At 37.0% G+C, this 13,404-nt stretch overlaps 1 protein-coding gene across 7 annotated transcripts in view; it reads right to left on the bottom strand.

Annotated features, from left to right (window-relative positions):
- Positions 1 to 4,193: 4,193 nt before the first annotated feature.
- LOC117423530 (activated CDC42 kinase 1-like) overlaps positions 4,194 to 13,404 on the bottom strand; it is an 88,432-nt gene continuing 79,221 nt past the window's right edge. For 6 of the 7 annotated variants that reach the window (XM_034039467.3, XM_034039463.3, XM_034039461.3 and 3 more), the window contains 3 exons: positions 10,982 to 11,077; positions 10,034 to 10,161; positions 4,194 to 9,282 (listed from right to left, as the gene is read on the bottom strand). In XM_034039467.3, the coding sequence (XP_033895358.2) occupies positions 9,276 to 9,282; positions 10,034 to 10,161; positions 10,982 to 11,077 (231 nt within the window). In that variant the 3' untranslated portion in view covers positions 4,194 to 9,275. The remainder of the gene's footprint in view (positions 9,283 to 10,033; positions 10,162 to 10,981; positions 11,078 to 13,404) is intronic. The other variant, XM_034039469.3, reaches the window with a different exon arrangement.

Raw genomic sequence — 13,404 nt, 5'->3', positions numbered from 1 at the left:
CCGCAGGATCAAAGGTATGCCCTGGTGTGATGGGAGCATCTAACAGTGTTGCTTTTATCCACATCAGGCAAAGCTAAAGCTGGGAAAGCTAAAGCTGCCTTCTTGCAGCTATCAAAGCAGCCAGGTTCCTGCCCACAGTTCAATTTGAGGACACAGAGCAGGTTTTTGTTCACCAAATGCAGCTTTGGTGAGGGTCCGAAAGCAATTTTAGCAAACAGGCCTGGTAGGCTACCAGTATGCTGTTGTGGTGGATGAGGAAGACCATGAAGATGGCTTCCTACATGGGCTATTTCCCCGGGCACGTCGCCTGCTCTCCCTTGGCACAGAGATAAGTGGAGAAGGTGATGAGGAAGCGCACTGTCCTAGTGTAATGTACACAGAACGCTCTGCAGAGCTGCGAGACACGTTTCTCCAGCGTGCGCTTAGAGAAACTTGCACAAAAGTCACAGAAACTGCAGTTAATTAGTGCCTCTTTGCCGTGCTCTGGCCCCAGAGAGGAAGAGCACCTGCTGTGCTTATCCTCAACTGGCAGACTGGCCTTGCATAAATCACAGGAATAAAACCCAGGCATGATACAACACTGTCAGCGCTACAATATTGTAACAACCCGGAGACTTCCATTGTTGCAGGACTTATTGACTGTCCCATTTGTTTGTCTTTTTTATGTTTCTGTATTGCATGTTTTGCTGTGCCATGCCACTAGCTGGGGGGTGGGGAGTGTTGGTTGCCAGCCTGTCTGGGTTCACCAATCATGCATTTGAACCTCGAGAATGGTGGCGGGAGATTGGGGCCTGAATGGCATGCCCGCGATTGGTGAAGGCAGATGGAAGGCAAGGTTTAATGCGAAGAGATAAATAGAAGTGCATGCTTGAGCACAGTTGTGCAAGTGACAGAGGCTATATCAGTGAGAGTGAAAGATAGACTGGAAATTAGCACAGAGATGAGGTTTTTATTATTTTGTTTTGCTTTGGCGTAGTCCTTAATTGTTTATTTGTCCTGTGCTAATAAACTGCTGAATTCACGCACGAAGCTACTGCCTGTGTGGAGCCTGCTTTCATTTTACACGTGACATTACAATATGTTATTTTAGGAATATCATATTTTCATGAAATCAGTAAAAAGTGAAAATAAAAGAGGTTTGCTTAAATTCCTCCCTGCAAAAACACGTGGGGATGTGGCTAGAGCTGTCAATTGAATAAATAATGACATGATTAATTAGGCTCTAGCTACAGGTGTGTTTAAAGGGTGATCACAGGTGTTAGTGAAGGAGTGTTGGTGTTGGTTTGTGTTTTTAGTGTGTTACGTGATGTAAATAAATGCGGGTGAGTGCTTGAACTGTAGCATTTCTGGTCTCTGAGTCTCCTTGCCGATGCCAACCCATCACAGGCTGATAAGGAGAAAAGGTTTTGCATTTGGCTGCCTAGTGCAGTAGAGCATGTCTGTGAGAATGTTGATTGACAATAACAGGGCATGTAGGTAATAGGGGATTAGAGAATGTAAATATAAAATGGTACATTGTTAGCAAGACAACAGTGTTTGATGGCTTTCTCATCATGTACTTGATAATGACCAAGACAACTGGCAACATTAGACATGGGATTTGATAGTCACACATGTACAATAAGACATACAAGACTAATAGCAAATGTAATTCTATTTAAAAAAATAATAATTAAAAAGCAATTTCTATTTTGAAAATAGGTATTTTGTAAACAGTAAAATATTTTCGTGCCCATCCCTCTCATGTCACAAATCACCCCTGCAATGTGAGAATTCAATGTGAGAACTCCACTGAATGAAACTGGCACTGAACTGTACTTTCAAAGGGCCTGTCTATAATTTAGATTAAACTGACACACATCTGTACTTATAAAATAGCTGTCAATATCATTTCTAAATAATAATAAAATACTATCACCCGATTGTATTTGTATACTTTACTTCGATGGATTTTATTGATGTACAAATTATTATTATCAATGCACTTTAGTTTAAGGATCATTTTTAAACAGTCAGTAATGGATATATAAATCTAAGGATGTTAGAAACAATATTGGACAATTAATAACAATACTGACAGGCTATTGCAACACAGTGTTATATATACAAGGTATTGTTAAGACACCTTAACAATAGACAAAGCTTCAAACAAGTACAATGTTGTGATAAACAAATGTTTACCCCTAATAGTGGGGTCTAATTTAACAGGACAGAATCTAGTTGTTTTTTTGTTTTTTGTTAGTAACAGTAAAAACATTTACAAACACATGTGTAGAAGTTGTTAAAATGTAATCTTAAACTAAAGTGTGATGCAATGAAACACAGTTTTGTTGTGTAATTAAGGTCTTATACCTAAAAGTTTTCCATGCCTATGGCCAAATCACCTAGGGGCTACATTATACAAGCAAGAGGGGCTGGTGATTCCCAGACTCAGAGGGAGGTATGCTCCCCTACTGAGCCAAGAGAAACATTTCATACACTGATGAAACATTTTACAGTGTAGAGCATTTCAACACATGCAGTTTTGTATATGGGTAATGCAGGTAGATATACTTGAAAGCTTGGAAATGTATGTTAATAATTCTCTAACCAGAAATACTGTCACATTTTGTGAATAAATACCATGAATGAATTTACCAGGGAAAACAGAACATTCACACAGACTGCAAAATCTTTCTACCCATCTTTATGATGCAGCAATTTACATAAATACAATGACATCGCCAGTGTTAGCATGTTTAGAACAAAGACATCTCCAGTGTTAGCATGTTTGGAAGAGTTTCTCATTGATGATATTTGCCATATTCATGGAAATTGCACTTAAAATATATTATTTTATTTTTACATTAACATACTATAAAAAAATATATATACAAACATTCATGACTAAAATCAGAAAACCTAATCTTTACATAGCCATAGAGGGCTGTACATAAAATTACATGAATCTCACACAGTATCATGGTGATCCCCATTTATTATTTTATATTTTATTTCTGTGTTCTGTAAACTGTGGAATTTGCAAGTGTTTTTCATGATACTGTATATACTTTTGAAAATAATAATGAATACAAATTCACTAAGTTTTAATTTGAATTGCAGTACAGACAGTAGTAGTGTCCAGGTATAACCTGGAATTCAAGGTTTGTATAACTTTTAATTTATTTTCTCTATCACATAAGCAAGGGTTTTTACTTTAGACATACCATACCTGTGGGACATGTGCATGTTTAAACAACATGTAGAAAAGAAAAAGCACATGATTCCGTGCCGGATTGCAGCCAGTCAGACTTAGATTGGGTTTAGGCAGACAAGACTTACAAATCATGCTGGATTGCAGAATAGAGGGGACCGCACCAATTTTAATAGGGATTTGGTTAGGAACCAAAAATTATGCTGTATGGTAATACTATATATATATATATATATATATATATATATATATATATATATATATATATATATATATATTATGCACAGTGAATTCTTTAAAAAAAAAAAAAAAAATCAGATTAGACGAATTTCCTGATGGTACTAATTTTTACAAAGTCCTGGGACATTTTAGCAGTCACTTATTGTACCGTAAATTACTTCTTAAAATACGAATTCACTCAACACAAATTTCCTGTTAGTGTAAATTTTTTTGGAGCCTTTATAAACAACAAGAAAAAGGAATGCAGATTATTTTGTGGAGTATAGGGCTAAAATACTCTTGTGTCTTGTGAGAAAGCTAATGAGGGGTAAGAAAATGTTTTAAAGCGTTTTTATGCTATATCACAATACTTTCTGCTGGAAAACTGATGTTCCACTGTTCTTGCCACACTATGAAACTGTGGTTTAAATCTGAAATGGTTGCAGCTGACAAAACATTTTCATAAATCTTACCTGTCGTGTAGTTTCATTCAATATGTAGGTATCGGCTAAGCAGTTTTGAAAGAAGCACGTTATTGCAAACCTGTTTTTTTTTCATTTTAAAACATGATATCTGCACCTAGTACCTAAGTTAAATAATAAAATATGTTTGCACTGCTGTGGTGGAATAACCAAGGAAGCGAAACTGCAAACTGAGAAAATCCCTTGAAGCTTGCAGTGACCCAACACAACTTGAGTTAGCCCCGATACAAAGTTCTCCAAGCCAAGCAATGGGGACATAATAGACATGCACTTACAAAACGGACACAAAACAGTTAATATTTAATAAAAAATACATTATATATTTTAAGGTCTGCAGCATTCTCTTTTCTGTGCATTTCCTACACAATATAATTAACCCTTTCACACATCATACATATGGCATATGATACATCAATATTCCATCGACTGATTTCTTTATTTGCTCTTAACAAATAAATCACAAATATTTCACTTTTCCTTGAATAAATAAAACGGGTCTGTTCAGGTACCTGCACTGCACTAAAATAACTACCTGGGTTAACAAATACAAAATGAACTAATTGTAAAACAATAGCAGCGAAGAAAATACAATGTACAACACACAGTCAATATGGATAGTATGTCTTCATTGAAAGAGTATCAAAGTATACATGAAATGTTGCTGCATTTGAATGAAATAAGCTCCAAGTAATCTCCTATATTGTTCATTTGAAAACTGACATTGGGTTCAGGTCAAATAGTTACAGGTGAAGGAAAATTTACACTGCATAAAATAGCCTTTGTCTTGCTATGTGCCTTCCGATGGCTATCGTACAGCTTTAAAACAAGTTTTGAAGTTAAGTAATTATTTCAACCCTCTGTGGCATAGCTTTTCTTACAACGTGCAAGTGTTTTTTTAATCCATTAAATACAGTTTGCTGTTTCTGAGGCTTTTTTAGATTTGTGCTACAGAAGCCAAACAAAAAAATCAATTATTAAATCACAACTTTAAATAACTAACTTACAAGGCAAAACTTGTGCATGTTTTTATAAGACAGAAGACATGAAAGTGTATTTAGAGATGACATCCTTTAAACTTATCTGGGTATGGTGACATCATTCAGTGATAAAAGTACAGGAAACAGAAGTCATTTCAACAAATTTACAGGAAGAAATTTCCCTTTTTTTATATTATTAAATGTAATTTGATTCAGCATCTGATTGTACTGTAATATATGTAATGCATAATGTATGTTTCAAAATACGTCATGTGGATTAAGATATTAAGACAAAATGTGGTTCTGATTTTAGGCTTAAAACCTGACCTGATAAAGTCAGATTTCTACCCCTCAAAAGGATGCTCAGTTAGGTTTAGATGCTCAAATCCACATTCCTTAGACTGAAATCAATACAATAATATTTCAAGTTCCAGTGACGTGTGCCACAGAGGGTTACAAATAAATCAGGACTAAATGACAAATGCAGTGTCCTTGCAATTGAAATACTCTTAAAAAGGGCAAACTTTTCAAAAGCCTGCAAGTATCATGAATCTTCAATGTGAAGCAATCCCACTTTGTGTACTGGTGATATACTAAAAGCATACAGACTTGCTAGAATTTTTTAAAAGTAGCAGCGACAGTACTAAAATGTCAAGCCATACACCTCAACCATGTGATTAACAAGAGAACAAAACAATGCAAGAGTCAAAGTAAACCCACACCTCACCTCAGGTGATGTTACCTGGTTATTACCTGGAGATTGAACGTGCTGGGTGGGAAAAAAATCCCATTGCTGGGGAAGGTGGTGATCAATTTGAGGATTAGGACAGCAGTTCTACTCCACAGGGTGGGGAGTTTGTTCACTTTGGGACTGCCATTTCTGACCCCCCCCCCCACACACATTTATCCAAGATGTGTCTGGGTGCCAGGGGTACTCTAATTGCTGCATAAGCAGTAGGTTACAAAGTATTTTTTAAAACCCAATGGGTCACACAATCACTTGGGGTGGACGGGGGTATTTTCGAAACAGGAGTTACTCAAATTTGCTTTTGCTTTTCAATACATATGCAAGATCTGCTTTACTCAAAATGTTATTTAATCACCAAAATGTGACTTGCTTGTTTAGTTCTAGAACCGTCACAGCAGAGATTTAGTCAATATACATTTCCAAGCTTTGGAAATACCCCCTGTGTGTGTATGTTAAAAGTGGTCAGTAGTGGTAACCAACAAGAGGCCCACTTTCAGTTGTCTTAATCATTTAGAGACTTTTCTACCCTGCTGCTTGCTGTACAGCATGTGTATTTGTCAGTGAGAATTAAACAGGTCTACAGGCGACGGATTCAAACTCCATGCCCCTTGCTTGCAGCGAGCATACACAATGAATCATGCAGAACAGTGTAAAAAAATATACAAATAGTATATATTTATAGCAATATTACATGTAAGTAAGGAAATTACTTGTCTTAAATAACTCGTTATTAAAATAATGTATTCTGGTGGACAATACAGTATCCTCAAAATCAGTCCTACGAGATTAGTTCTAAAAATAAATAGCTACTGGAATCACGTTTTGCTCATAACTGGTTGTGGTGTGCAAATGTACTGTGTGCTTTAAACAAGAGGCTCTTGTAATAAGACAGGAGATGGCGTTTGATGTTTTAACTTTAGGTCATAGTAAAAGGAATCACTCATCAGATCACCATTAATACTGCTTAAAGAGGCATGAAACTTCAGTTATCAGTACGTCTTTTTGCAAGACAAGATACTTGCACGGGTGGCATTAATTATAAAGGATTTGATGCATGTGTTAAACCTGCTTTGTCTAGCATGTTCCTGATTTGGTCGGTTAAAAGTTAAAAGGCAATAACTGAATTTGTAAAGTAAGTTTACACCAAACCTCTTGGGACCTGAACACTCCCTGAACAGTCCTTATGCAAAGACGAACATTGTGCTGTATGATTCCAGATTATTACGTGGTTTTGTGATGTTGACTAATGTCCACTGAGGGCATGATTTGAATATGGATGTGAGAGGCTAGTGCATTAGCCCCATTACCTTTCTGCTTTTAATGTAAAGTAATATCTTCCTATAGCAGAATTCAGGGATAGAATTAAGACTCCCATGCATAGCAGTTTGATCAATTCCTGGTTTTACTATGTGTTTAAAAAGACACCCAGACTTATTACATATACACTGGGGCTAATCAAGCACATAATAAACCTGGAATAAGTGACTGCTATGCAATAGGTGTCTCATTTCAATCCCTGCAATGCAATAATTCAAATCGTATGTATGCACAATTCTACATATACTATGCTCCACAATGTGGCAGTGTGTATGCTGACTGATCTTCTTTCATGTGTGTGGGAGGGAGGGGACATATATTTACTGTAGATACATACAATGGTGGCTTAAAGGATAAGGGTGAATCTATGTCACACCAATTACCTTGTAAGAATTTTTATGCTGCAGAACAAATGCAGTTTTAAAGAGTGAGTAGCTTCAAATGTAATTCTGGTTGCTGTTTAACATTTCTCCTCACTAGTTTAGTGTGCTTGCAGTCATTCTAAGTGCTCCTGGATTCTGCTGCTCCAATACTGAATTATTTCCCCTTTTCTCTAACTTGCTTTGAATAATGCTAAGTGCCTGGACTGAACAGCCCTCCTCCTTTCCATCAAATCACATGACAATATGACCTCTGCCAGCCCCGCCTTCTCTGTCTATCTCAATGCAGAGTGGGTGGGGCTAGTAGAATGCAATGAGGAAGTATGTTCAGTCTGGGCACTTAGGATTCGCACGACAAGCTCAAAGTCAGATTCAGATTCCATTCAGAATTACAGCAATTATCAGAACTACTATTACATTTAAAGCTACTTACGCTTTCAGTAAGAACACTACAGTCTTCATGACTTCAAAGCTAATAGGCAAATTCAAGAAAAAGCAAACAATTTCCTTATTAAATAGGGTTACCATGTGGCTCCAGATTAACCGGACGCTGTGAGACAGAACGGGATTTGAAACTTGCCCCTAAATTGAAATAAATGAAGGTGTAAATGAACCATCCTTAGCTACAATTAAGAATGGTGCTTAAATACCTGCATGCGCGTCAAATAATTGTATTAAACTAAGAATGAATTGCAGCCAGTCGCTATTTTTTTCTGTTTGTTAAAATTCAATCGGCCATATTATTCTGCAAATACAATCGCATCATCATCTCGTTGCTCTATCGATAAATTAGCTATTCGTTCATTAAGATCTGATCAGAAGCAGCTGATCAGTGTGAATTGTTTGCTGCGCCCAAGCAATTCCACCACAGCAGGATTAATCTCAGCAAAGGTGGAGCTCATTTATACGTGAATTACTTTCAATTTAGGGGGAATTTTGAAATCCCGGTCTGTCTCAAAGCGTCTGGTTAATCTGGAGCCATATGGCAACCCTATATTAAAAATCTCTTTGTTGAAGCTTTGTACAGATGTGCCAGACAGAAAACCTGGCAGAAGCCTTCTTTGCAGCCATTTGTGTCAAGAGAAATAATCTTAAAGGGATTGGAGCTAACAAAATAGTACACCAAATGTTCTCAGCTATGCACACAAGTTAATTATATAGGTCTCAAATGTGCAGTTTTGAAAGAAATTAGATCTGGTACTACACTGTTCACCCCTTCACTGGCTTCTTTCCTGTCAATAACCAATCGGCTACTTCCCCTCTTGACTGACATGCTTTTAGCCAGTGCTAAAATATTTTAGCCAATGCTTTGACCCAAGAGACTGGGCTGAAATAAAGACGGAAGTAAAGCAGTAACATACTTCCTGGCAGACAAGGCAAGGCAATCCAACTTGGAACTATTGTTAATCTAGTGTCGTACCAGATGTCTGTTTTAAAATTAAAATACATGTCTGCTGTAATCTTTAAACACCGTGAGAACTATGTAGCTAATGGAAGTGAAAAACGGGTAATTGGAATTATTTTGTTAGCTACAATTATTGATTATTCTGTTAGGTTGCCTAGTGCATTATTAGGTACCATTACCAGCTAACTTCCAAAGCAGTTGAGATATATATATATATATATATATATATATATATATATATATATAGAACTCTGTATAAAACAATAGTGAGCAACCCAGATAAAGCACGCTGTTTAGAAGTACACACACACACACACACGCACACACACAAGCTGAACTTTTTTCAGAAGAAATACTGGATTGGTTGGCATTGACCTTTAGCCTGAATATGTAGTATTACAATGGGAACAGCAGGACGTAGGTAGGAACTGTATTCAGTAATCCTGTTGAGATTTTGTTCCTAGTCAAGCAGCAGTTTCTCTGTCCACACATTCCATGGACAAAACCAGTGGTGCCAAAATAACTGAAGGATTTCACTTCTTAATTGCAGTTTGTCATCGTCTATAAATAAAAAAAAAAAGAAGACAATATATATTAATTAATTTGATACCGGCACCAAAAGAGGAAGTTCACCAAAATAAAAAGGAAAAACAAATACTGACAATGTAGTTAAAAGGAGTCGGTAACATGTAGAAGATTTCTGCACAGAGCTTTGCCCTGCTTTAGTCATGAGAAAACTAGTTCTGTATTTGACTTTCTGCAGTTGATGTGCATTATTATTCCTTCATGATAAAGTATGGGTACAGTGTAGGTTATTTATGACTCTTGATGTATATCTGAATAAGAAATCCAAACAATCCGGTTTATATTTACAACTAGCTTTCCAAATAATAATACCAGGATCCAGACAGCAATGTGTTGTGTAACTTTAAGTTATCAGATAACAGATAAACATTAAAAGGACAACAATTACACCAGCAGCCAGGACAGGTGGTTAACCCTTTGAGTTCCTTCCCCTGAATGAGTGGGCTGTATCTATGACTACCATTGCAGAGAGTTCAGCAGGGATGTCAGTGGTTTACAACAATCAAATGAAAACATACTGTGAACTGAAACTTCCCCCTCATTGTTTGTTGATTTCTACATTAAATTAAACTAAACTTGTCAAAACCAGTTTCTTTGTTTGAGAAGTGTTCGGATACTTCCCAGATTTATGGAATGATTAGAATACATTGTATTCACATCATTTAGCTTTGTGCAGTGACACATGCAAAAGGACAGATTTAAAATGCCCTCTAATGAGACCCCCTACCTTTGCCTCAGTGTGCTATAGGAGTCCAGTAGTTGTGAGCTAGCCAGTTCCAGATTCCAGTCATATGTTTCTAAGATTTTAAGACATTCTGCTCTTGTCTTCAGCCCAAGACAGAACAACTGCTCAACCTAGAAGAGGGCATCGGAAAAGATTGAATTTTATTTTTGCAGTTTCTGAAGGGAGGGGATATTAAACTGGAGTGTGCTAGTTTACAGAAATGTGACACTAAGCTACTACCTGTTGCCCAATTCCTGTTTCTTATGCTGTATTCCCACACAGTACAAGTGTTTTTCCATTTTAAACTTTTGGTAATTGGGGTCTCTTCACTCAGTTTCGCAAAACAAAGCGATCTGGAATTGGTCACGGATTAATTAATAAAATCTGGTTTCGGACCAGGTAATTTGTGTGACAGGGGATGGGGGGGGATTCTCTTGTGTTGAGAATCACAGTAAAGGGCTGAGCAATACAGTAACTGAATGGAAGCTGATTATAGGAGCGTTGTCTAATCAGTTGATCTGTTGAGAATGCCTGTTTTTTGGTTTAAACGTGTACATTTTGGCAACAACCCATGTTTTTTATGTTATTATTTTTAGGAATATTACCTGCTTAAAACTATCTAAGATACTCATAATAACTATCCTCCATGTTGTTTACTGTACAGAGCAAGCTGGTGTCACTGTTGTACTGAAAATGTAAATGGTCAGCAGCTGTAATTCAAATGTTTGACATTTTATCAATGTATACCTTGCATTTGATTTGTTTTAGAGCATTTTACAGTGCCAGGGAATCCACACGGCTGTACTGAAGTGTAATGCAGGATATAGGATTTATCAAGTACCAACGGTTTTAACTGTTTTATCCTTGTTGCAAAATATTTGCTGCAAACAACTGGATATACCACTACATTTGTCATCCAGTTGTTTATCTATTCTCATCATAGAAATGCACCTTCAGGTACTGCACAGCTTTCTGGACATTCCAGCAGTGATTCTGTAGCGCTGTCTGGCACTCTTCCATTGTCACCCCATGAACAGTTTCCTGCACCTGAACACAAAATGAGAAGGTAAGAAAGGAAAAGGTTTGACCTGGGACTAAAAGCAATAGCCACTGCTCAGAAGAGGTACTGTAGGTGAAATGAAGACATATGCACCAGTGGCAAAGTCTTAGGAAAATGAGATTCAATAATTAGTCTCCTTGGCCTTCGCCTCCGTGATATGGTTAACTATATTTTTACCGTTTACGAATAGGTTTAATTTCTACGTCTTAAAAAAGCATTAATTATTTGGTCAGGAATTTTGAAATTGTTTAACTACTGTAAGGATTGTAGCTTAATGATTTTATAGGAAGATAATGAGAAGGTACATTTGGGAAAGGTATTCCCTAAAATTATTACATTTCTCAAGCAGGGAAGCTAGGAATTTATTTTAAACACCCCTTTGGTTGCGAACCACATTATAAAACAGGTTTGGTAATCAAGCATCAATGTGCATTCTCCTCCACCCTAAACTCTGCCTAGGGGCACATACTGTATGATAAAACAAAAATTTAAAATCAATTTCCAAGCACTGGTTCCCGTTTTCTTATAATGAAAATCGTTTGGTCTTCGCTGTTTTTTGTACTTTAAAATTAGGGATATTCAGATATTTAAAATACAACTATAGAATTCCATGTTGCTGTTGCTTCCTGGTACCTAATGACACCCTGTTCACAGGGTTCTCCTCAGGAATTCTGTACAGCAGGGCGGCAGACCATTATAGCTGGGAGCACTTTTAACAGAAAAATAAACTTGCCTTACCTTAAATATATAATACGACAAAGAATTTAAATAATGAATAATGTGTTGTCTTTCGTTGACTATATTTGGTTGTGCTTTTTTATGTTCTACATTTTCGTTTTCATTTTTTTTATTATGGTAAATGACCGTGCTTATTTAGGCACTCTACGGTTTGACTGGGGAAAGATAACGTAAGATTATTGGGGTTCAACAAAAAAACGTAACCTTTTCACTTCCTTTTAGCTTAATTATTGAGCTTATTGCTTCATTTAAATTGTTTTCTTTATGTTAAGTTTTCAGGACATTTTTGTTTTTCACTATTCTACATTTTTTGAATGCAACAGTTCATTTTAACACAACAGTACTCACGCACGTTTGGTCACCATCATAACTGTTGCATGAAACCGCAGTGTAATAATCCAGCACCTCTGGACTTAAGCATTTGTATGTCATCTGACAACAGCTGATATCCCATCACGCCTTTCTTCTTAAAGGCGTACAGCCTCTATAAATGAAACCCCACTATCTCTCACAAGCACCTGGGTACATATTGTTACGATCACAACAAAAGGAATATGCTTTTTTATTTATTTATTTATTTATTTATTTTTGGTGCATATGTATAGCTAATTGTGGCGGAGTGTCCCGCCCCTATGTATTATTATTTGTATTTTTGTTTGCGGTGCGGGTAAAAGCGCTGCGTCTTTTATTATTATATTTAAAAAGCCTGTGAAGATGCATGGCTGATCAGCTACTGATTATTTAACTAGCTGACAGTCATGCATCCTTACCAAACGCGTGCAGACTCTGGCCGAGGGATAATAGGATAATTAACTACTAGTTAATCCCTCGGCCAGAGTATATAAACCTGCAGCTCTCTGCACTTGATGTTGGGTGTACAGAGGAGAGTACGGGGAGCGGAGAGAGCGAGTAACATTTAAAAAAACAATTGCTAAAACGTGCTGGATTACCCAGCACATCACTTACTTGTTTGTTTGTTTGTTCATTCGTTTGGCCCTCGTGCCCTTTTGTTTTGTTGTTTTGTTTAAGTCTTGTTTTTGTTTTGTTTATTAAATACGCTGAGTGCACGAGCATTCAGCTTCACCAGCCCATCCACTGTTTTTGTGTCAGTAACTTCCTGGTCCGTGACGTCATCACACTCACCACTGCCAGCCAGACTGTCACACTAATATGACAATAAATGGACTGAATTATAATACCCCAAAATAATCTTCATATTTTTTTAATAAAGTAGCCGGCGCAAATATAGTATTAGGCGGTGGATTGCGCCGATCGACGGCTTATTTTGACCCCCTGCATTCATTGTCACTATTTTTGCTTTGAAAATAATTGTTTATTTTTTTAGCAATCATTTTTAACGTTTTAGCCTCTCGAAGTGCTTAACACAGAAAACCTGCCCCTTCAACTCTCTGATTGTTTAAATGTGGTGTCAAGACGTAACACAGCTGTCATATGTTCTAAGATTTTTTTTTTTACCCAGCAAAGTCTGCTAGAAGCACAATCAATCCTTATTGTTAAAGGCACAGTAGCATCTGCAAGACGGGCGGATCTGGTTTTTTCAGCCGGGCGGCAACAG

The sequence above is a fragment of the Acipenser ruthenus genome, chromosome 17, assembly GCF_902713425.1.
Source record: "Acipenser ruthenus chromosome 17, fAciRut3.2 maternal haplotype, whole genome shotgun sequence".
NCBI lineage: Eukaryota > Metazoa > Chordata > Actinopteri > Acipenseriformes > Acipenseridae > Acipenser > Acipenser ruthenus.
Note: the sequence above shows the minus strand (reverse complement) of the source record. Positions and strands in the feature narration are given on the sequence as shown.